The sequence below is a fragment of the Carettochelys insculpta genome, chromosome 29 (assembly GCF_033958435.1).
Source record: "Carettochelys insculpta isolate YL-2023 chromosome 29, ASM3395843v1, whole genome shotgun sequence".
NCBI lineage: Eukaryota > Metazoa > Chordata > Testudines > Carettochelyidae > Carettochelys > Carettochelys insculpta.
Genome location: NC_134165.1, coordinates 16,594,719 through 16,619,845, shown reverse-complemented (window position 1 = coordinate 16,619,845; position 25,127 = coordinate 16,594,719). Strand labels below are relative to the sequence as shown.

Sequence of the window (25,127 nt, the reverse complement as noted above, 5' to 3'; positions counted from 1 at the left end):
CACTGTCTCAAACACCCTCTTTCTTCCCCAGGTACACATTCTCTGACTCGTCCAGGTCAGAGGCAAGAAGCACAGTCAGTCCCTCCTTCCCAGGGGGATGCATGGAAGCTAGGAGAGCTGCAGTCACTTGCTGTGACTGTCAGAGGGAGACAGGTCCCTTGCCATGATGTCTGCTACCTACAGCACCCCAAACCAGCATGCTGGCAGTTTTTGCCCAAGAAGGCTCCAGGCAGGATCCCAAGGATCTGTCTTTCCCAGAGAAAGGGACAAAGGGTGGCTCTGGAGCAACAGAAGTTACCTGACCACAGGGGTCCTGACAGACACAGCTGTCTCTGTACCCCAGGTTCCAGAGACAACTTCTTCTGCCCTTTGCCTGGGAGCCAAGCAGGGAGCTCTCTGCAGAGCGAGTGCAGAAGGGATGCAGTAAAGAAAGCCAGACAAGGGAAAGAAAGAGATTCTGCTTCAGATTTAGGCTTTCCCAGCACCAGACATTGCCTCTGGTTCCTCTCTTCCTTCCTGCTTCTTTATATTCTCTTCCTTCCCCTGAGGGTCTCCCCAGGATGATAAGAACCAGGCTGGTCTGGCGACATAACATGGATCCACTCTCAGGGACAGAGGCTCCCTGCAGGACTTTCCTGCCATCTTCCTGGACCAGAGCAAGTTCTAAGGGCAGCAGTACGTCTTCTCAGGGTAGGTGTCATGCCTGTGCTGGGTGTTGACTTTTCCGGTCTGTTGGCCCTGCTGCTCTGCTGGCTGTCTGATCACATCCACTACCTGCATGCATTGCGTGTGAACACCAGGAAGTTCAAGACTACAAGAACAAAGGAAAGAGAGCCTCCCAGCTTCAGAACACCTCATGCATCCTGGAATCCAGAAAGGGCAGATTGGAGTTTTGGTCCAGCACTGATGTAAGGAAGTGGAGAATAGTGGTTAGAGCATGAGTCCTGGGAGCCCAGGCCCCTGATTTTATCTATCCCTTTGGGACAGCTTGAGGTTTAAAGGTTAGAGCATTCGTGGCCTGAGTCCTATCCAGTGGTCTCTGTAAGATGAGTGCTTGGGCAGTCACCCAGGAGAGATTCAAATGCCTCCCAGCTAATTAGCAGAGCACCTGTAGCCAGCAGCAGGTTTTACTGCTGGTGCACATCTGCACATGCCTCAGTGTACATAACAAAACTTATTCCATGCATGAATGGAAAAAATTAATGTGAACATTGGTCCTATCCCCAGTTTGTGTTAGGAAATATCATTCTATTTGTGGTTCTGCCTCCTCTGTGTGACTTTAGAAATGTTCCTTCCCTGGGCCTGTTTCCCCTCAGAGGCTATGTCTAGACTAGAGGTATTTGTCATCAGAAGTTTTTGTCAGAAGATAGCTTCCAACAACACTTCTGCTGACAGATCATGGCCAGACTGCAGGGTGGATTGAAAGAGTCAACGGAGAGTGGCCAGACTGCCCAACTGCTCTATCAGCAAAACAGCCAACTGGACACACAGCAGACAGGGTAACCCGGTGTCCTGAAAACTCTTTCCGTTGCCAGAAGGCCCCCTGGAACATCCAGACTGGCGTTTTGTCAACAGAATTCTTCTTGGTGGTGAGCAGGCTACAGCTGTCAACAAAAGTGCTGCATTCTTTCAACTTACTCTCTACAGAACATCCTTGGGAATCTAGATACCCCACAAATTTTGTTGAAAAAAACACCATTTCGCCCAAAAAAAAAACAGCCTGGGTGATGTGGAGAGATTTGTCTTGCTTTGTGCAGGAAGGTAAGGTGGTGACTGGCTCTGTAAATGTTCACAAGCCACTTTGCATGCCTTCCATAAAAGCCACTCAAGAGAGAACCTCAGCCTCATTCCATCTGTTCCTTCTTATAATCATTCCTGTCTGCCTCTCTAATGGGCCATTAGCTAAGTGCCTGCAAAGGAAACATTAACAAGCCAAATGTACCTGCAAGCTGTCTGAGGCATATCACCTCTGGACAGGGATCCTACACACAGCCCACATTTGAGCAGGTTTCAGGGGTTTGTTATTTCCTCTGTTCCATGCTTGTTCCAGGGCTGTTGTCACAGTTACATATTGCTTAGAGATAATCTCTAATATAGCTGGATCTCTGGGATATTTCCCATCCTTGAATTCTATGACTGGAAGAGATGAGACCCCTTCACTACTCCCACACTGAGGCATGGAGGACCTGCCCTAAGGGGTGTGGGTGGGACTGCATAGCAAAAGAGAGACTGGCAGCTCTATAGAGAGGTTATGTTGGGCTAGTGGAGGGGGCTACTGTCTTCCAGGAGTTGGGGGGGGGATGTAACTTGGCACATTGAAAACAAAGGCTGGAGAAACCCCTTGCAGGGCCTGCCCTGCACCAGTAGTGGCATCTCGCAGGTCTTGTCCATACCTGCTTAACTCCCTTCCTTGGAAGTCCCTTAGCTTTGAATTGATCTCAACCCATCACCTCTCTTGCTCCCCATCTCTGCCGTCCCTTCTGGAAGATGCTGGGAACCTTAGCTAAAGTATGACACCAGCTTCATCTCTGCTCCCTTGATTCTGAGGCTTATGGGCCAGGACTGGTGAGACAGGAAGGGAGAAAGGAATAGTGGTTAGAGCACCAGTCCCACTGGGAGGTGATAAGAAGGGAAATGGGGAGTACCCAGTTGCTGAGGAAGAGATGAGGGCAACAGTGGTGGGAGGAGGAGGGGAGCCTGGGGGAGAAAAATAAGGGTTATGGCAAATGCATACTGAGGAAGGAGCAGAGGATAATGGGGGGACAGGGTTCCCAGGGAATATGCTGGTCCCAGTGATATGAGCCTGGATGCGGCCTGGGGTGGGAGCTGTCTATGGTGCTGAAGTGACTGGCACAAACACTAACCACAAAGGCCTGATATTGAGAGGCACAGAATTTCCACTGATTTTAATAGGGCTCGAGGCCGAGGGAGACAGTTCAACCTGTTGACCATCCATTATCTCTGCTTCCATGGCTTTGAGTGTAGAGACCTTGACCTGCTTAGTCCCATGGCCAAAACCTGGAAAATCCGTGCCAATTTATTCATCTGGATTGCAAGGAGAAAAGGTGTCAGAACAAGACGTGAGAACTTTGGAATTACAACTGAGTGGATATACAGAATAAATCTAATCAGAACCTATCCAAGTCCCTTTCTCAGAGAGAGATGTTGGTTAGAATCTCTTTATTTTGTCAGACAGTCCTTGGTGGGAAAGAGGTCTGCTGTCCATGTCTGCGTTACAGGCTTTCCCTGCTTTGACAAAACAAAAAGACATGGGCAAAGGATGCCATCAGGAACCAAAGTCTCACAGCCAGTGGTGGTGGAAGATTAGCTGGAGCTGGTGGAGGTGATGCTGCCATCTGGGTCCCTCTTTCTGGTCAGGACATTATCAGGTCAGGATGGCAAAACCCCCAGCATGTCAGAGTTGATACTTATGCCCTAGGAGATGGTAGCCATGATGGTAAAGATCCCTGTTGCAGTCCACCCATCTCACAGCCAGGCAGTCAACGTGATATTCCCCACAAAGGTTTTTAAGGACCTCCCACAGGGAATAATGAGTGAAATAGCCCATCACCTTGTTACTGTGTTCATCAGTTAAGCCTTACTTCTGACACACCAATTTTGGTCAATTGACTTCAGGCCCCATGTTTCTCTTGTTTAGCACATGTGGTTTTAACACAATCCTGGGACAATCTTAGTCTACTATTGCTTTGCACTAACCCAGTTGGTCATCCCTCTTTGTACCTTTGTCCATTACTGTTAGGTATCAGCAATGCAACCATTTCATAAACCTGCATTCACTTCCCCTCAGTTGAGCTCACAATTGGAATAGGATTACCAGGCCCTAGTTATTACAATAGCCCCTGAATGGTGCCCTTGCAATGGGGGTAGAAGAGTCCCCAAAGTATCCAGAAGGCACACCCATTTGGTGACCCTGCTGTGGGGATATGTGAGGGGGGGCAGATTGCTGACTCTACAATGGGAAGAGTATCCCCACCTGGGGTCCATGCCTTGATGAGGCCTGAATATCTGTGTGGGTGGGGCAGTATCTCTGGTTGATGACATTTCGATGGGAGGTGGGGCTTATCCCCAGCTGGGGACCTTGCAGTGGCAGAGGGGTACGCGGGAAGTAGGGGGTGGGGGTTGAACTCCAATCAGTGATATCCTGTCTTTGTCATTTCCTGATGCACTGACTGGCTGAGCACATCACAGGAGTTGTCACCCGTCCAGTCAACACAGAGATGGCTGAGCCCCCAGCCCAGCAGTGGGGTATGGCATCAACCCCTCAGCTCTGTGTCTAACCATTCTCTCTGTGATGGGTTGGATCACAGAGGCCCCCGTTGGGTTGTAACCCAATGTGCTGATCAAGCCACTGCTGTCTGCCTACCTGCCCTCAGGGTCCCACCACCACTCTTTTCTTCTGGGTTAGAATATCTGGTCTCCCCCAGCCAAGGTACAGAGTTGGGATAACAACCACCGCCCTCCACCCCAGAGCAACACCCATGCTGAATCAGCTCAGCTTTAGGAGAGCTCAGCTATAGGGCCATTGACAGCACCCAAGAACCCAATCCTCAAAAGGGACCAAAACCCCAAATGAACCCATCTTACTATGCAGAAGAGCTTTACACTGAGAAAGCTTTTGAGTTTGCCCTCTTTATCAGTGAAACGAGATATGCACAGTGGTTGGTCCTCTCACCCCCAGGGGAAACAATTATTTACACTAATAAACCAAAGTGTTTTTATGAAAAAGTGAAAACACAGGCCAAAGTCAGCTGATGAGTCAAAATAAACAAAACACACTAGTTAAGTCTAACACACTAAAAATCTTGTTACATGCAAATTCTTACCCTAACACATGTTATAATTAACTCTTACATAAGCTTAGGTAGCCTCCTAGCTTGGGCCCCATCCTTCTCTTATTCAGTCTGATTTTCCCAGCAGGCATCTTCAATAGTAAGAAGGGGGGTCTCTTGGCATCTGGCTACTCCTCCTATTGTTTGGTTTCCCCCATTTATATCCCTTCTGCCCATGGTGAGAATTTTTTGTGCTCAGTTCAAACTTTTCTCACTTTGAGTGGAAAAGTAACAGATCCAAATTGTTTTCAGCATGAGGTGGCCTGGCCACATGTCCTTCTAGGACCAACCACAGTTTGGGCTTAGAGGGCAAACAAGGCTATTCACAGATCATTGTCATGATCACCAAACCATTAAGTTCCTAAAACATCACTGATGGCTTTTAGTAGAATACATGACTTTATAAAACAGGTTTCTACTTAATATTTCTAACTTTGTGTGCAATAAAGATACAAGCACACAAATAGGATCTACATACTCAGTGGATTACAGCCTTTCAAATGACATATCACATCATCTGTTTTGCATAAAGCATCTTTGAGTTATATATTTTCATTTACAGAAGCCAGTTCTCATAAAGTATGGGGGGTGGGACACCCACCCATCTCTTCCCTCTCAGGTCTTCACACGTTATGGCAAGTGCTACACATTCAACTCCGGACAGGATGGAAAGCCCAGGCGCATCACCATGAAGGGCGGCACTGGCAACGGCCTGGAGATCATGCTAGACATTCAGCAGGATGAGTACCTACCTGTGTGGGGGGAGACAGGTAACAGACCCCCCTTGGCCTCAGCAGCAGCACTGGTTGGAGCAGCTGTGCTTGCAGATCCCTCCACACCCTGTGGGGAGATGGTTGCCTCTGCTTCCCCACCCCAGAACACTTTGCCCTAGTATGATGTGGGGGCACCTCCACTCCCTTGATAGCTGTCTAGACAAGAGCCTGGCCTCTCAGCCAGACCCCACTCTGCCCATGCCTCCCACCTGTGGTTCCTGCACAAGCTGTGTTTCCATGGCAGCTTCACATGAGGTGTTGTTCACAGTGCATGGGAGGCCTGGCCTTGTCGGTGGGGGGGGGGCGGGTCTCTTGGCACAGCAGTGTCCAGCTGAGGCCTCTGAGCACCACCTCTATTGAGCTACAACAGAGGTAGCAGCAACAGAGGGGAGGAGTGTCAGGCCTGGAGAAGGGGCAGGAACAGTCATTCAGGGCTACTTACAGCTGGTTCCTGGGGCAGCCATGACCTTATACAGGCTCATGCATTGTCTTCCATTCACGTTCTCAGCAGCTCCCGCCCCCATGACCTACCCCTAGGCTCCCAACTCCTCAGACCCTCCCATTTTTCTTGCTGTCAATCTATTATTCTCCCTCTTTTCTCTTGCCTCAATTATTTGCCATGGCAACTGCCTGCCAGTTTAAATTAAGTAGCCATCACTTGTCTATAAATAGTTCCAACCACTTCCCTGCTGCTCTCCCAAGGCCATGGAGTGGGAGGGTGGTGGAGAAGAAGAGAATGAGAACAGAAGGGGCAGGAGGGAGAAATGGAAAGCAAACAAGCGGGTGGATGGAAGGAATACTTGTGGGTGGCAGGATGGCACATCCCATAAACCTAAGGAGCCCCACCCCCCTCATCTAGCCTGAAACAATGCTTCACTACAGTATATGGTGTAGTGAGCAGGGGGGAAGAGAGGGGCCTATGGCGTGGGGTTGGAGCTGTGGACAGTGGGAGGGGTTATACAGTGGAGAGGGGAGTGGCACAAAATTTTTCCCAGGACAGACTTTGGAAAGATTGTCATGTAGGTGACAGACACACAAACACCCCCAAAGGTGGCTGGAGAAGAGGGTATGTCTATGAACAACCCCAAATCTGAGCAGATCTGGCCACTGCCCCATCAGTCATACATACAGCCCTTACATCTTCTCAACATCCTTCCAGAATAGTTACACAGGTAGCTGGGCAGGCGGGACATGCCCAGACAGAAACCTGCCTGTGCCACCTGTCACTTCTCCAAGCTTAGGGAGAAGGCAAGTGTTAGCTCAGGTGTCAGCACTCAAGGGTTGTGTTCCTAGATCGGAGGCAGAGTGTTCTAGAGGCTAGACCAGGAGACTGGGCGTCAGGACTCCTGGGTTCTGTTTTCAGCTCTGTAATCAGGGTTGGTTGCTTTCGCTCTCTATGGTGTTTCTCCACCTATAAAATGGGAGGAATAAGGCCCAGGGTGGCCTGAGTCTCTGTTCATAAATATTTTGAAGTCAGTCTGAGTCTCTGGGTAGGAGGCATCAGGAATGAGCTAGTTCTGCTTTCATGTGGCTGTAAATCAGAAGTAAGTCTGTTAAAGCCAGGGGAGCTAGCTCAGGGTATGGCCAGTGTTAGAAGGGAATCCTGACTTTGTTCAGCCCCAGGGGTATCAGAGAGGGCAGAATTTCCCCTCTGGACTTGGCTCACCATGACCTGGGCCTGTGTAAAGTGAGTGCAAGATGTGACCAAACAAGGTCTTTGCTCTCATTCACACCACAGCGAGTGTTACATATGTGCATTGCAAGGCTGTAGGTACCAGCTGTGTGGAGTTGGACCCCTCATCCTTGGAATTTCTCATGCCTTCCAGATACTGCCCCATGTCTCTGTATTCATCCAGGTCTGAAAGGGCTTTTCACACTGGTAGGGACAGGGTTAATTCCACCATTCAAAGCACCATGACACCAGGACAACCTCTGTGAAGCTAGGTTAACAGGGGAACCAGACCAGGACACCTGTATCCTTGGAGGGAGTTCCAGCCCCAGGGTGCTTGGTTCCCCCTCCCTCTTAGGTACTCAGCCCCTACTTTTCTCTTTGTTGCAGATGAGACCTCCTTTGAAGCTGGGATCAAAGTGCAGATTCACAGCCAGGATGAGCCTCCTTTAATTGACCAGCTGGGCTTTGGGGTGGCACCTGGATTCCAGACCTTTGTGTCCTGCCAGGAGCAGCGGGTAAGGGGCAGGGAGAGCAAATGGGTAGCTTGGCCCTCTGAGCTGCCTCAGCCTGACATAGACCAAGAAGATGCACCAAGTGAGGGAGGAGGGTTGATGAACTACAGGTCTGACTGTTCTTACACCATTGCACTTCTTGACAATTACAGCAAACAATCATGAGACAAATCAGCTGGGAGGAAGAATTTAATAGAAAAGCATGAAAGATAAGTGAGAATTGTTTGACAAGTATCAGAGGGGTAGCCGTGTTAGTCTGTATCTTCAAAAACAACAAGAAGTCCTGTGGCACCTTGTAGACTGACAGATATTTTGGAGCATAAGCTTTTGTGGGCAAAGCCCCACTTCGTCACATGCATGAGTCAGGGGGTTTCAGAGGAGGGTTTAAAGAGAGAGTCTCAGTCAAGGGGAGGACCAGAGCTGACAAGGTCTGTTCAGTGATGGAGGATGTGGCTCATTATCAGCAGTTAATGTGAAGCTGTAAACATCAAGAGAAGAGAAATCAAGTCAATTCAGTCAGGGAGGATGTGGCCTATTATCAGTAGCTAATGTGGAGGTGTGAACATCAAGAGCGGAGAAATTGCTTCTGTAATGAGCCAACCACTCTGGCTGTGGCCACACTAGCCCCTCATTTTGGAGGGGCTGTGGTAATGTGGCACTTCAGCAGATGCTAATGAGGTGCTTCTATGAACATGCAGCTCCTTATTAGCATAATGGTGGCTGTGCATGCTTCGAAACTGCCAGTTTCAAAATGCATGACACCCGTGTAGCCAGGGGTCTTTTGAAACAACCCCCTGATTTCAAAACTCCCTTATTCCCAAAACCAGATGGGAAGAAGGGGCGTTCGAAATCGGGGGGGGGCGGTCATTTTGAAAGGCCCCCAGCTACACAGACAGCATGTGTTTCAAAACTGGCAGGTTCAAAGTGTGTGCAACTGCCATTATGCTAAAGAGGTGCTGAATATTCATGGAAGCACCTCCTTAGCATATTCTGAAGTGCCACATTACCCTAGCCCTTCTGAAAGGAGGGGCTAATGTGGCCACCGCCTCTCAGACTCTTGACAGTCTCTACATGAAAGAATAAATGGACATAAATCAGACATCAGGAACAATAACATACAAAAACCTGTAGGAGGACACTTCAATCTCCCTGGACACTCACTAACAGGTTTAAAAGTACCAGTCCTACAACAACAAAAAATCAGAAACAAACTCCAAAGAGAAACTTCAGAGCTGCAATTTATTTGCAAATTTGAGGCCATCAACCAAAGATTGAACAGATACTAGGAGTGGCTGGCTCATTATAAAAGCTGATTCTCCACTCTTGATGTTCACACCTCCACATTAGCTAATGATAATAGGCCACATCCTCCCTGACTCTATTGACTAGATTTATCCTCTCTTGATGTTCACAGCTTCACATTAACTGCTGATAATGGGCCACATCCTGCGTGACTGAACAGACCTTGTCAACTCTGGCCCTCCCCTTGACTCAGACTCCCTCTTTGAACCCTCCTCTGAAACCCACCGACTTATGCAACTGATGAAGCAGAGCTTTGCCCATGAAAGCTTATGCTCCAAAATATCCATTAGTCTATAATGTTCCACAGGACTCCTTGTTGTGTTTGCAAATTGTTTGACAGCACTTCCACTCGATGTTCCAAAAGCCACCATTCCACACAAGGAAGAAGGGTGTCTGGATTAAAAAGACTGCGTTTAGCAGGGAAGCAAAGGCAGCTATAAAATTTAAAAAACAATATATAATGAGGGAAATTGATATTAATATAAATCAGATTCTAGAAACTGTAGAAAATTGATAAGGGAAGAAAATGGACACAAGAAGAAAACTGTGGCCTGCAGAGCTAAGGAAAATAAGGAGTTTTGAAAGTAATTAGGCACAAAGAGAATCCTAACAATAGTATTGGGTATTGCATTATTAGGTGGAAATGGTGGAATTCTTGATGATGCAGAAAAGACTGAAGTGTTTAATAAACATGTCTGTTCCATGTTTGGGGAAAAAACATCAACTAGTCATATCAGATGATAACCTGTTTTCCAGTCCTCTGATATCTTGGGAGGACATTAAACAGCAGCTGCTAAAATTAGACCTGTTTAAATCAGTGGGATGGGTATGGGGGGGCTTGTGGGGTCTATTTAAGTGATGAGATTCTCAGCTTGCTCCTATGGTGGTCTGATGTGTGCCTGATCCATCTTGGTGCTCAATAAGAGCCTTCTGAAAGCACCAACTGGGGAAAGAAGAGGTAGGACTCCTGTTCTCATTCCTCCCTGCTCTGCCCCAGCTGATCTACCTGCCCCCACCCTGGGGTGACTGCCAGTCCGTCACTAGGGACTCTGAGTTCTATGACACCTACAGCATCGCAGCCTGTCGTATTGACTGTGAGACCCGCTACCTGGTAGAAAACTGCAACTGTCGCATGGTGCACATGCAAGGTGAGCCCAGAGTGGGGAAGGGGAAGCCCATAACAGCCCCAAACAGGACACTCCCTTTGCACTTGGAGCATTTCCTTGCTGCTCCAAACCAGATCAATGGGCCCATGTAGCCCAACCCCCCTGCCTCATTTTGTTGCTGCCATGGATCAGCCCAATGGTTCATTTTGCCAGGTATACTACTGCCCTCATCCTGCTGGTAGATATAGTCCATTTTCATGCTTTTGGTACTAGAGTTGGCCAGTCATCCATCTTGTCCAATGGCCTATGTAGGCTGTGTCCTTAACAAGCCCACATTGGACCAGACCAATGGCTCATGTAGGCTGGTATCTTTACCCCCACGTGCCCACTTGAGCACACCAATAGCCCATATGGGCTGTTATCCCCATAGCTCCCACCGGACCAAACCAATGGCCAGTGTAGGCTGGTGTCAACCACCCCTTCCCCTGACACATGCACTGGATCAGCTGCTTCACCTTAAATCCAGCCCCAGCACATAGGTTAGAATGAAAATTTGTTCTGTCTCCCTGCAGGCGATGCCCCCTACTGCACCCCTGAGCAGTACAAGGAATGTGCAGACCCAGCTCTAGGTGAGACTCCCTTGCCACTCTCTCCTTTTGCAGGTTTGACCTCTGGCTAGAGCAGAGCATTGGGGTGCGTCTCAGTCCAGGAGGACAGAGCTCTCAGGTGCATGCCTGTCAAGAGGCACACCCAGCTGCAGTAGTGTGTGTGAAGGGAGGTTCCCTTCCCTACCATAACTCACACCTCATTCCAGTTTCTAAGGGGGAAGCCAACAATCCCATGCAGGTCTCCCAGACATCAAGAAGGGATGTAGCACCAAGGGAATCTACTGCTTCTGATTCAGGCCCTTCAGCCCATCTAGCCATGCATTTCCAGTCCCTGTGGGTCCAGCACCACATCTGGTACCACAGAAGCTCAGAGCTGTGGTCATATCAGGATCTCCCTGCGTGGCTGGAGTATTAGCTCTCCATGGTTCAACTGTTTTTTTAAAGCCCTAAGGAAGGAAGATGACTCTGGCTGTGTTTTGAGACTCCTATTTGGTTTTCACCCTGGTGGTATCTGTGCTCCTGTGACTACCTCTCAACTCTAAAGACTTCCGTAACACGTGACTGCAGGCCTCATATTTCTCATCTCTCTCTTCCATGTCCCTCCCTCTGATCCCTGAACTGATTGCCCCACTCTCTTCTTTTGTTTCTCTTTGCATCATTTTCAGATGTCTATTTGCTTTCTCCTGCTTTGCTTTGGCTCTGTTACCACCCTGTGTTTGCTTCATTTCTGTCGATGTCACAAAAGCCTTAGGTAGGGCAGGGGAATAGCTCTAAAAGTGGGAACTGGAAGGGGAGGGTTCTAGAAATCATCCAGAAATTCTCCCCTCTTTTCCAGTTCAGTGGGTTGAGTGGCACTTTCCAGGGACAGCTTTGAAGTCAGGGGAATGTCCAGAGGCCCCATTAGAGTATAAGCTGCTTTTGTTTTATTCCACTGTCTATTTCTCTCTCTGCCCCTCCATCTTGCCTGCCCTGCCAGACTTCCTGCTGGAGAAGGACAATGATTACTGCATCTGTGAGATGCCCTGCAACGTCACCCGCTTTGGCAAGGAGCTGTCCATGGTGAAAATCCCCAGCAAGGCCTCAGCCAAGTACCTGGCCAAGAAGTACAACAAGTCGGAGCAATACATTGGGTAATTGTCAAGGAGGCTTGCACGGCAGCCATGGTCACAGAGCCAATGGAACCAAGATACCTTGTGTATGGCCAGTTCCACAAGAGTTTCATTCCCATTGTCCTTCTGGGCACCTGGCCAGCCTCCGGACCTACAGGATGCCTGGTGCCAAGTCTGAATACCTAACCTTCTTTCCCTGGTCTTGTAGTTTCCAGCTGGTTTCACCCATGCCAAATGTGCTTCAGTGACTCCAGGCTGTCCTACAGAGCAAGCCCCGCACAGTGACTCTCCTTTCCTCTCTTGCAGGGAGAATTTCCTGGTGCTGGATATCTTCTTTGAAGCCCTGAACTATGAGACGATTGAGCAGAAGAAGGCTTATGAGGTGGCTGGCTTGCTAGGTAAGCCATATTTTCTCTCCATCCTCAGGGGCAGGCAGGAATCCAGGCTTTGTGGTCATTGCTGAGAGGATGTGCCAAGTGCTTAGGGAAAGGGGTCCATTCAGCCCGGTGATTTCTACAGCACTGAGCCCCAGCTGCCTTCTGTTACTTCTGGTGGGCTGTGAACTCTCATCTCAGTGATTTGCCTCCCACCTCAACCCAGGCAGAATGGGCAGGGGCATGTACGATCCATGTCTGGCAGGTGAACCAGATTTCAGTGAGAGGGAAGCAACATGTAAGTACCAGTGTTTCCCCAAAGCTCCCATCATACTTGGCACTGAGCACCATGGCCTTGGTGCATAGTGCCCCCTCCAGTACTGTCATTGCATGACACTGCTCTCCATCAGTGGCTCCAACAAAGAAGCTGAAGAGGATGTTGCAGGACCATTTGCTGCCCTCCCATAAGCAGCAGGAAAAAGACCTATGTCAAGCTGCTCTTGGTGCCCCTCATGTTCTCAGGCCCAGCTCTGGTGCAGCCCAGCCCATACCATGCTGACATTCCCAGATATTAGAAGACAGCTCCAGGAGTGTCACACCCCACTGCAAGGGTCACCAGGGTCATTCCCCTGCAGGGTCATACCTCTGGCACCACCTACTGTGGAATGGGCCTGAGCAACATGTCTAGAAGCACACCGGCTCAGGAGACAAGTACCTGTCTTTTCTCCTCACCAAGCTGCAGCCTGGGGTCCAGGCTGAGGCTCCCCAGTAGCCTCCAACTTTGGCTGGCAGAGTTCAGGGGGTGTCTGTCTCACAGGCTCATCAGAAAGCATTAGGTGAACTCTGGGTGGGGTGGAAGGGAGATGGCCTCTCACTGCTGGTGGCTGAACCACCAGTGCAGGTGCAGCTGCTGCCATTTCCTCTCCTTCCTGCTCTCCCTCTGTCCTGTCTCCATCCCTCAGCTATCCTGCCTGCAGCTAGCTAAGTAGGCCCTGCTGTGTGGTGCCCGTCCCTTGCCAGCCCACCCTGACTACTCTCATCCCTCTCATCTCCAGGCGACATTGGTGGGCAGATGGGGCTGTTCATTGGGGCCAGTATCCTGACTGTGCTGGAGCTGTTCGATTATGCATATGAGGTGAGTGAAGGAGGGAGCATGGCTGGGTATACTGAAAACAACCCCCACAATGCACCAAGATCCCCTCAGGCCATCATCATAATACTTGCTCCCCTTCACCCCTGGACATCACTTCCCCTCCAGCTCCCTACCTTGTCTCACCTGCCACTTCCTTCCCCTCTCAGCATGAAATCTCCCCACAGCTGATGCCAACCTTATGCACCTCCTGCTAATCCCCTGGGACCCAAAGCCCTCCTTGCCCTTCCCCACCCTGCCCTGAGTGCCCATGGGGGACCTGTGAGCCCCTACATACTTTGAGGGCAAAGTTCTGATCTCAGTTCCCCTATAGCCTGTCCAAAATCGGAAGTCATTCTGGATTCCCTTGCAATGGCTGGGTGCAGGGTTTGGCCTTCGTCATTTCCATCAGTTCCTTGGCTTGTCTTACCTTAGTATCAACCCCTTGTGTCTGGTGCCCCAGGCTCCTCGGCCCACGGGGCGCTTTGGATCACTGAGGGGTCAATCCCACCCAGGGACTCCTTTCACTTTCAGGTCATAAAGTACAAGCTCTGTCGCCGGGCCAAGTGCAAAAAGAATCACAAAAGGAACAACACAGACAAGGGTGTCGCCCTGAGCATGGATGATGTGAAACGCCATGTAAGTGCCTGAACCACACCCCACAACTTCTTGTGGCCTAGGCCACATGCCATTTAGCCTCTCTGACAGCCCCACTGACCCCTATATTGGGTGGAGGGCAGCAGTATTCCCATTAATTTTTCCATCCATGTGCAGAATAAATTTTATGTGTACTGAGGCATGTGCAGATATGTACCACCGGTAGAAACAAAATCTAGCTGTGGAAGCTTTGCTAATCAGCTGGGCAGCACTGGACTCTCTGGAGTGGCCATGCAGGCACACAGCTTACAGGGAACACTGGGGGCAGCACCCTGCCCTGCAGTGGCCTTATGCTGCTCAGTGAGCCCTGTGGGGCTAAGGCTTCTATTATGGGCTGCTGAGTTCTTCTGAGACAGGCAGACCCACATCACTGGCCAGAGCCTGCTGTAGGGCAGGGAGAGGCTGGGCAAGGTCCCCACGCACACAGCTTTCATCTCTGTCCTTCCCTCTAGCACCTAAGCCATCACTTCTGCTCCTCCACATCTGCACTAGTGAAGAGGGACTAAGAGAGGTCTGGCTGCTTTGAAAGCCAAAGTTAGGAACCCACAAAGCCAGTAGGATGCTGAGGAACTGACTTAGTGCTGCAGGAGTTGCTGGGGAGCATCCTGCAGTGATGGGGCATGGCTGGGATCCACAGCAGGGCACTGAGGATGCCAGCATAGGGCTCCATAATCCAGTGCCCTTGTCCTCTGAGCATGCCTGCAAAGGCAGCTGGCAGCCTTTGGAGAGGGAGAGGATAGAAAACTGCGAAGGTTGTGACCATCACTATGGCACTTAGGCGCTGGAGCTCCCTGCTGAATGGCTTGCTGCAGATCACTGACAGCTGTGGCTCTCTTGGGGCCGGAGAGTTCTGATCCAGCTCTACAGAACCCCTGCACTCAGGGATGCTTGGCCAAGGATGCTGGTTCCCCCATTACAGCAGAGGCCTGGCCCTTGCAGCATATCTGTAAGCAGGGCCTTTGTTCACAGGAGGTGGCATCACTCAGCCAGGTATAAGGAGATTACCAGTGTTGGGTGGCTCCACCAGGCATACGGAGATGGCCTGTGCTGTGGGGCTCCCTAGGCAAGGGTACTGCCTGAGCTATCAGACTCCTCAAGTGCTGCCAGGGCCTCTGTTTACTGGAGGATTGGACTGTTGCCTCTATCAAGGCAGTGCATATTGCTGTCACTGTGTCACCTGCTCTTCTCCCTGTATTCAGGACCTAAAGTGTTTAACTCTCCTTCCCTCCTCTCCTTTCTCCCAGAATCCCTGCGAGAGCATAAGGGGCCACTCAGCTGGGATGACTTATGTAGCCAACATCCTACCTCACCACCCGGCCCGGGGCACGTTTGAGGACTTCACCTGCTAACTGACATCTGGATGTACAACGTATGCTACCAAAGCCCACCTGAGCATAGCCCCTGTCCATGGACAGGACATATCTAGGGGGCCTTGTTCCTCGCCACAGTGGGACATTAACAAGAGCGATGGCCTCAGGTTAAGGGCCAGGTGGCAGGCGGGTGGGTCAGTTTCTGACCCTGAGTACAGACTTAGCGCCAGCTGCTTCCTCCTTTCCTCCTGCCCCATAGCATAGAGACTCCTGGATGTTCCAGTCCCACCAGCCACAGACAGCACTGACTCAACACCCTGTGCAGGATCTACAAACAGACCAGGCTGGGCCACAGGACCTGCCCCATTTCTCCTTGGAGCCCCAATTTGTTTTTAACTAAAAAGAGAAAATAACCCAGAAAAATCTGCCCCCCAGCTGCAGTCACATGGGGAATAACTCCTTTCCGATTCCAGCTTTCTGCCTACTTACCTGCTTTCCATGTCTATCCCACATCCACACATCCAACTGGGAGAGCCTTGTGGTGGGAATGGTTAGGAGTGAGCACAAGGAAGCTTGATCCCTGTATTCAGCTCCAGACAGCAATCTGAAGAGCAGGGGAATCTGTTAGTTCTGGACTTTCACATCCATAGAGGTGGAAGCTCCCAGTGCCTGTCTTCTGAGCAAGGAGCCCCACTGCTAAGGCAGCATGTTCACCTGGGCCCTTTCACCCCACCATTTCACCCCAGAATGGATGGGAGACACTGACAGAGCCAGATCACAGATGCTTTTGCTTGTGTGTCCCCTATGCACAGCAGCCATTCAGCAGCTACAGTCCTGCTTTGCTCTTAGTCTCCCCCACCCACGTGGCACTGAGTGCTGAGTATGATGGTCCCTGGGAGTGGTCTCTGGCTGTGGATTCAGCTCCAGGGCAATTGCTCCTATGTTTCCACTGGCTCCTGTGCCCCTCCAGCATGATTTTGTTGGTGCTCTATGGGCTGAACTGGGGCAATGATAGCCAACTTGGCAGCTAACATAATCTTCCTTCTCCCTTCACCATCACCTTGCTCCCCAGACCCCCACCCCGATCCTCAGAGTCCTCCTGCCCAAACTCTGACATCTGGAATCCACACAATGCTGAGGCAGTCAGAGGCGCCCTGTGTGTGTTAGCACCAAAGACTTGGTGGGGACTGAGCCCAGTACATGCTGCAGGGTCAAGGAAGACTTTCCAAAAAACCTATGAGGCCTTGGCCTCCTTTTCCACAAAAGCAGAAGCCTCATAGCTAATGGGGCGCAGGAAGGAGAGAATCCCCGACCCATAAGCACCCACTGTTACAGAGTACTTAACAGATCAGCTGGCCAAACCTGGCAGCTGGGTCTGGATGGGCTCTGGGGAGCATCAGGGTGAGCACGACAGGCAAAGAAAATGCTGATGAGGGAAGCTCACACTGATCATGCTGCCTCTTCCCATGCAGATGGACTCAGCCAGGAAGGGGAGCCTGTACTATGGAGAATCAGACATAGGGATTTTTGAGGGGGAGCCATGCCTCTCTAAAGGGCACCTGTTCAGCTTTCCCAAGCCACTCACATATGCATCAGGCAGATGCTTTTGAGGGCTTTGCATTTGCTGTGGAGCCACCCAAAAGCTAGGCATGCTTCAAAACAGCCTGACACTAGAGAAGGCCATGGTTCAGAGCTGGCTCGGGAAGCTTGTGTCCATGGGCTGAGCTGTCTTCCCAAAGAAAGAGGCTTTCAGCAGGACAGATTTTGTCCACATGACCCTGCTTCTGCCCTCAGCTCTGTCAACCCCCCTCACCATCACACAGACCCCTCTGGGGACCCTTCAGAAATGGCCCACAGACTCCTGCCAACTTCGCCAGATTGAATACCTAAATCAGCTGCCACTTCTGAAAGGGGCAGGCCCCAGGCTCAACCTTTCACTGGTGTCTGCCATTCACAGCCAACTATGGCCCTTTGTGTCCAAGAGTCTCTGCTACTAGTGCCCATAGACTGGACTGTGGGGCCAGAAACAGCTCAGTCATAGCCCCTTCATGGGCCACTGGTACGCAGAGGAGAGGAGCTGTGCGGTCAATTTAACTTGTGTGTAACAAACCCAGTCCACTAGTAGCCATGCCATGTCTCCAGAGCCATACCTTGCCTGGTCTGCCTCCATCCTTTTGTTCCACTGTCATAGACAGTCCCAGAATGCTCATGCCCATCAAGTGACAGCTCTGCAGGGCTGAAGTGCTAGTTAGCTTTAAGAGCTTCTACAATGTCATGTTTCTTATTATTTTTCCAATCCTTATTTTACTGTATTATTTTAATTCCTGACCTAACTTAGGAACCGAGGTCAGGCCCTTGCATCTTGCACTCACCCAAAGACAAATGGGTCAGCCACATCCATACATTGTTTTATGGCTCCATTGCTCAGTTTCCTTCCTGTTCTTTGCTGCTTATTCTCACTCCCATAGGCTAAACCTTTTAAAGACGGGGTTTGGGTTTGGATTTGAATTTGATCTTGATGCTCACCTGTTGAAACATAATTTTTTATTTGTCTGTTTTTACTATATCATCCTCATTTTTTATCTCTTATGTATAATATATATTACTATATATATGTGTGTGTACATATATATATATATATATGTATATATATATATATATCTCGCTCTCTGTATGTGGTATATCAGTGTAGATACTCATCCAGTAGCTTTTAGACCTTGATATTGTGCCATTTTTCTGTTACCAATCTCTGAATGCCTTCGAGTGTATAAAGTGTGGAATTATCTCTGGTATCTGTACTATGTACACACATTTTCATAGGAAGCACAATAAGATAACAAATGCATTGTATATCAATACCTGCTACTCTTAACAATGATATAAAGGGTACTATAAATGGATGAGCTACAGGATGAAGACCATGCCTTTTCTCCCCAGCTGGGCTGCATTCAGTCCCCACAGAGTTCATGTTGTACATCTCAAACTAAGGACCAAAAAGAGACCTGTTGCAGAACTAAGCTTTGGCCCTGAATTGGGAATGACTCACGTACATACTTAACTTCAGTGGCATGAGTCCCGTTGACAGCAACACTTACAGTTAAGCATGTGCTTGAGTGCTTTCATGAGCTGAGGCATCTAGGAGGGAGGCTGAGAATGTTGTGAGGTTGAAGGGACAAGGAGGTAGGAAGGAAGGAAGATCACCTGAACAGGCCCATTTCATGTGGCTGTTTTCAGCTTCCTTGGGATGGCCCCGCTGAAAAATTCCAGAGAGCAGAAGAGTTACTTTCCAAATAATCTGGGGAAAATACATTGTTGTGGTTACTTTGTTGACTGTGTGTGAGCTCTACCTTTCACAACTGTTGCACCTCCATGGCTCTGGACAGAAACCTGAAATTCAGTTGCCTTGTGAGGGCTGGTGAGGACCTGTTTGATTTGGCAGTTTAGCACCATAACACAGGTCTGGAGCCAGTCCCTGAGGGAGATTTGAGCAAGGCATAGCAGGTGGTGTGCCAGAGTGTACAAGGCCAGACATGCTCCCTTCACCTAGCTGGGGCTTTGTTCCTGTTGATGCTAGGAACAGCTGCAGCTGGCAGTAGAATGAATATCAGTCTTATCACCTGCCTTTGTGACTTGCTCCCAGCCTGCCCTTTTTGGGCCAGAGCTGGTGCTTTATTGAACATGAGTGAGTTGGGGAAGTCTCTCTCTGAACAGGAAAATAATTAATAGTAAAAGCTACAAGCCCTGTGGGGAATTTTAAATTAACCAGACACTGTCCAAAGTCTAGGTGAGGTTCAAAGACTTCTGCAGTGCTCTGGGAACTGCACCAGCAAAGCACTGCATGCTGGAACTGACTGCCACTATGGTTTGCTACAGACCATAGTTCATACTGTGTGACAGCTTTCACTGCCCTGAATGTGGCTTCAAGCCTACAAAGGGATGTGCACTCATCCAGCAGCCCTGATAGGCCAACAAGAGCCCCAGAAGTCAGTCAGATACGTTACCTGGCATCAGCGGGCAAGAAGGGAATCCAGGGTTAATTACAGCCAGAAGAGACAGGCAGGGGCAGGAGTCTGCATCATTATCTGGGCTAAGGAAGCTTGTCAGGGACATACAAGAAGTACAGGAGTGAGTAAACCCTGAGATTTTGCCCTGGATCAAGACTTAAGTAAGAGGCTAGAAGGGGAAGAACTAGCCAGTATAGATCCCTGATGAATCCATGAACAGGTAAGGGGAGGAAGAGAGTGGGTAGGAGGGACCCAAGGGACAGGAACTGAACAGATGTGAATGACTGATTTTAGGGCCCTTGGGCTGCAATCCAGTGTGGTGGTTAGACCACTGCTAGCCATGAGTCCTGCTGGACTTTGCAACCCTGGACATAGGCTGGCCAGAGGGCCATGTTACCAGGAGACACTACTGCAGAGAGCAGAAGTGGGCCCCGTTGCCATGAGAACTGCTTTCTCACATGTAGCCATGAGCAGACACACTGGGATGAGTAGGAATCCTGCTACAAACCCTCAAACACAGCTCTGTCTTTCAGCATGGAGCAGGCAAGGATGGATCCTGGGACCTGACTTTCAATGCGGGTAAGTGCAGGGACCCACCTTCCATGAGTGGGCTGGTCCGGGGCTTGGACACTGAGGGTTTAGACAGGAGCTGGAGCACAGCACAATGAAATCCCAGGCCCCTCCCTTTCCATGCAAGCCAGGACTTGAGCCTCCAGCCAGTCTGGGTTTGCTCTGGTGATGTGTGTGATGGGTTCAGTCACTGAGACCTCCTTGGGAGTGCCATTTGACATGCTGACTTACCACCAAGCCCACCTACCTGCCCTCATGAGTGTCTCTCAACTCTGTTGTGCTGATCGAGGCCCTCCAGCCATCACCAGCACAGACACAGCAATAGGTCACTGCCTTCTGCAGAATAATACAGCCGCTGGGATCAGATCAGACTCATCTAGAGGGACCTGCCACAGCCCCAAAGGGACCTGAAACCCAGATAACTCCATTTTATTCTGTACAATGTCATACAGGGTAAGCTCATGTATCAGAGAGGTAGCCATGTTAGTCTGTAGCTTCAAGAACAACAAGAAGTCTTGTGGCACCTTATAGACTAACAGATAGTTTGGAGCATGAGCTTTCATGGGCAAAGACCCGCTTCATCAGATGCATGAGCTCATGTTCACTCTGTTTCTCTGGGTAAAGAGACTGATGCACAGACTCATGCACAGACTCTCCCCAGTTACAGTTACTTAACTTGGTTTATTAATAAACAAAAGTGATTTCATTAAGTATATATGAGACAATTTAAGTGGTCATAAAAGCCCCCAGACAGAACAATCATAGGTCACTAAAGAAAATAAAACAGAACACACAAGCTAAGTTTGATATACTAAGAAACTGGTTACATGTAATATTTCACTCTCAAAGCTGTTCTGCTAAGCTTCTTCCACAGACTGGAGAGCTTCTCAGTATGGCTTTATTCCTCCTCCTCCCTCATTCAGGTTTAGACGTTTCTAGCAGTCATCTTGAGTGGGGTTGCCAAGGAGAATTGATGACCTGGATTACCTCACTCCTCGCCCGTAAATAGGATTTGCATAAGACAGGGGTCCATTCTTTGTTTGACCACCCCCCACCCACACACTCCCAACCATTCATGGAAAAGTATATAGTTTAAGATGGTTTCCACATCAGGTGACATGGTCACATATTTCTGCAAGGCCCCTAGGTCCATAGGTTACAGGCTGACCCACACATCCTCAGGAAGGCTAAACCTCATTGTCTCTACTAATAGGCCATTATAGCCCTGAAACAGCATTACATAAGAACGGCCATACTGGGTCAGACCAAAGGTCCATCCAGCCCAGTATCCCGTCTGCCGACAGTGGCCAATGCCAGGTGCCCCAGAGAAGGAGAACAGAAGACAATGATCAAGTGATTTATCTCCTGCCCTTATACTGAAGGCTAGGGCACCATACTTTACCCCTGGCTAATAGCCATTTATGGACCTAACCTGCAAAAATTTATCTAGCTCTTTTCTAAACCCTAATAGAGTCCTGGCCTTCACAGCCTCCTCAGGCAAGGAGTTCCACAGGTTGACTGTGCGCTGTGTGAAGAAAAATTTCCTTTTATTAGTTTTGAACCTACTACCCATCAATTTCATTTGGTGTCCCCTAGTTCTTGTATTATGGGAAAAGGTAAATAATTTTTCTATATTCACTTTCTCCACACCATTTGTGATTTTATCTCTCTATCATATCACCCCTCAATTGCCTCTTTTCCAGACTGAAAAGTCCCAGTCTCTCTCGCCTCTCCCCATATGGGACCCGTTCCAAACCCCTAATCATCTTAGTTGCCCTTTTCTGAACCTTTTCTAATGCCAATATATCTTTTTTGAGGTGAGGAGACCACATCTGCACGCAGTACTCAAGATGTGGGTGTACCATAGTTTTATATAGGGGAAGTATGATATCTTTTGTCTTATTATCGATCCCTTTTTTAATAATTCCTAACATCCTATTTGCTTTACTAACTGCCGCTGCACACTGCGTGGATGTCTTCAGAGAATTATCCACTATAACTCCAAGATCCCTTTCCTGATCTGTCGTAGCTAAATTTGACCCCATCATGTTGTACGTGTAATTTGGGTTATTTTTTCCAATGTGCATTACCTTACACTTACCCACATTAAATTTCATTTGCCATTTTGCTGGCCAATCACTCAGTTTGCTGAGATCTTTTTGTAGTTCTTCACAATCCCTTTTGCTTTTGACTGTCCTGAACAACTTGGTGTCATCTGCAAACTTTGCCACCTCACTGCTTACCTCATTTTCTAGATCATTGATGAACAAGTTGAACAGGATCGGTCCCAAGACTGACCCCTGGGGAACACCACTAGTTACCCCCCTCCATTGTGAAAATTTACCATTTATTCCAACCCTTTGTTTTCTGTCTTTTAACCAATTCCCGATCCATGAAAGGATTTTTCCTCCTATCCCATGACCGCCTAATTTACATAAAAGCCTTTGGTGTGAGACCGTGTCAAAGGCTTTCTGGAAATCTAGGTATATTATGTCCACTGGGTGCCCCTTGTCCGCATGTTTATTAACCCCTTCAAAGAATTCTAATAGATTAGTTAGACACGACTTCCCTCTGCAGAAACCATGCTGACTTTTGCCCAACAATTCATGCTCTTCTACGTGCCCTGCAATTGTATTCTTTACTATTGTTTCTACTAATTTGCCTGGTACTGATGTTAGACTTATCGGTCTATAATTGCCAGGGTCTCCTCTAGAGCCTTTTTTAAATATTGGCATTATATTGGCTGTCTTCCAGTCATTGGGTACCGAAGCGGATTTAAAGGATAGGTTACAAACCACTGTTAATAACTCCGCAATGGCTCTTAACCTGACTACATCAATAACAGAGGTTTATATTCCATTATCCTAACTTGATCTACAAAGATGATGCATGCATTCAAATGGGAAATTCATATTCAATAGGTTATATCTTTTCTAATGATATCTTACAGGTGGTATTTCACATAAAACATATTCCAGTTATGTCATTCATATTCATATGCATATTTTCATAAAGCACATGGAATGCCTTGCCCCAATGTGCACCTGCAAGTGGACTGCTGCCTCATAGTAGCCACATAGTGACAAAACAAACCTGTGTCCTTGCTCAAAGCTAAATAGCTGTAAAACGTGGCCTCTACAGTTACAGGGCCTTCCTTGTAGCAAAGGAATTACTTATTCTCAGCTTTGTACAATGTGCTGCCACTCTTCACAGTTTCCTCCTGATGCTTGAAGCCAGCCTGCTCTGGTCCCTAGCACCTAGTGCTCAACAGCTGAACCATCATCATGGGAAGGGGGTTGGAGTACAGTGAATCTGAACAAGGTGTCTGATGCAGTGAAAATGTACCCACTGCACCTCATCCTGTGCTCAGGCTTCAACATAGCCAAAGTTCAGGAGGGCTGGGAGTGGGTGTCAGACCACTGCAAAGTCCAGTTCTGGAGCTAACAACACCAAACTTCAAGGCACCTGGGAGTCTGAGCCCAGCCACCTGTGACATATAATGTGCACAGGTCACAAATTGCTGGCTCGGGCAACTGGTGAGCCCTCTGTCTCTGCCTGCTTGAATCCAGCCCTGGCTCAGGAGAGATGGAGATGCTGTTAGATGCCCCTCCATGGATTGAGTTAACTTGGTGGCAATTTAGTTCTGATGTCACAGAAACCCCAAGATCAGCCCTCTTTAGCCCTTTTATTGGTAACACCATACGAGGCCAAGGGCTGTGTGGACCACAGGAATTTCTCTCTCATCTCAGGCCATGGCCAGTCCCACCAGGGTAGAGATGTGGCATGTTGGTGGGCATCAGGTGCGAAAGAAGACTCAGGCTGCTGAGAGTCAGAAGGGTTTGTGAAATGGTCTGGAGGCCAGCACCGCTCTCATGTGCCTGACATAAAGGCTCTGGGCCTGGTAAAAAGGTACTCTTCATCATAAGGCCCCACATCTCAGGCTGTATGCAGGGCTGGGCTTCCCACAGCTAAGCCCTGGGTTCCTCACACAGACGCCACACAACAGCTTGTCAGGAAGCAAACACAAAACCAAAGAGCAGTGGACGCTTCAGGGAGCCATCAGGAAATTTGGCTAGCATGCTGGTGTTACTACCTTGTCTCTCATGCACAGTGCCTTGCACAAGCACAAGGAGTGGGTATGTTGTTTTATGGCACTGCCTACCGTGTGACTCTGTGGTCTCACACTGGGGCACTGAGCTGAATATGGAAACAAGCCCAGGACATCACAGCAACAAAGAGTTTTCTGCCCCTACAGAGCAGCACCACATTAGCCTCTTACCTAATTAAATGGTGAGCAGCAAATTTGCTACTGGATATGCTGGGCCTGGAGCCAGGCAGATTACAGGGTCCCAAGCGTCCCTTCAAGATGATCTGTAGCATTAATGGCTTCCTGGGGTCCCTCTCATTCATTTAAGAATCTTCTGTGGACACAGCCAGCTGCTTGTCTCAAGAACAAAATTGATCCACTGTTGCAGTAGGCAGAGGGGATTAGAAGACACTTCTGATTCAGTCTTATTAGGAAGGAAGAAGCCTGGACCCTGGCACCTGCAGGCAGACATGCCATCCCTTTCAGCCACTCTAGCACTTTCACTCGGTGGATTGTAGGCCTCTGGTGAACCTGCAGTGTGAGGCTTAATCATGCTAAGTGTATATAAACACAAGCAGACATTGTAGCACTTCTGCCCCCACTCCTTGGCAGCAATTTGTGGTTACCAGTCACTCACTGATGGAGCTGCCAGCAGACATAGAAATTGTGATATCACTACACCCCTGGAGTTAGAAACAGATGGGTAAAAGAGAGGCTGCAAAGCTATGCTGTGCACCCAGGTGCCATGACATGATTTGGGCCCCATGTGGCAATGATGGGCCTTTGGGGTAATCACTCCAGCCTCTGTAAGTGGCACACCAAAGGACCAGGACCTGAGCCAGGCAGACTGCCCCATGTGGGACTGTTCAGGTGTGATTACAGGCTGGCTGAGCCAGTTGGGAAGGGCCACATGCTGCTGTGCGTTTGTGGCCTAAAGTGCTAGTTTGGTAGAGATGTCTTCTGTCTGGCAAGGAATTTCCCTTACCAGATATTAAAAAACATCCATGTTACCTCTGGGTAGTCACCAGTCTTCCCTATATACTATCTAGCTGATTAACAGAGTA

General features: G+C 49.0%; 1 protein-coding gene across 2 annotated transcripts in view; it reads left to right on the top strand.

Moving 5' to 3' along the window:
• Nucleotides 1–15,441, top strand: part of ASIC1 (acid sensing ion channel subunit 1) — a 98,283-nt gene extending 82,842 nt beyond the window's left edge. For both annotated transcript variants that reach the window (XM_074979855.1, XM_074979854.1), the window contains 9 exons: nucleotides 5,470–5,620; nucleotides 7,683–7,810; nucleotides 10,107–10,257; nucleotides 10,788–10,844; nucleotides 11,800–11,953; nucleotides 12,239–12,330; nucleotides 13,362–13,441; nucleotides 13,970–14,074; nucleotides 15,337–15,441. In XM_074979855.1, the coding sequence (XP_074835956.1) occupies nucleotides 5,470–5,620; nucleotides 7,683–7,810; nucleotides 10,107–10,257; nucleotides 10,788–10,844; nucleotides 11,800–11,953; nucleotides 12,239–12,330; nucleotides 13,362–13,441; nucleotides 13,970–14,074; nucleotides 15,337–15,441 (1,023 nt within the window). The remainder of the gene's footprint in view (nucleotides 1–5,469; nucleotides 5,621–7,682; nucleotides 7,811–10,106; nucleotides 10,258–10,787; nucleotides 10,845–11,799; nucleotides 11,954–12,238; nucleotides 12,331–13,361; nucleotides 13,442–13,969; nucleotides 14,075–15,336) is intronic.
• Nucleotides 15,442–25,127: the final 9,686 nt, after the last annotated feature.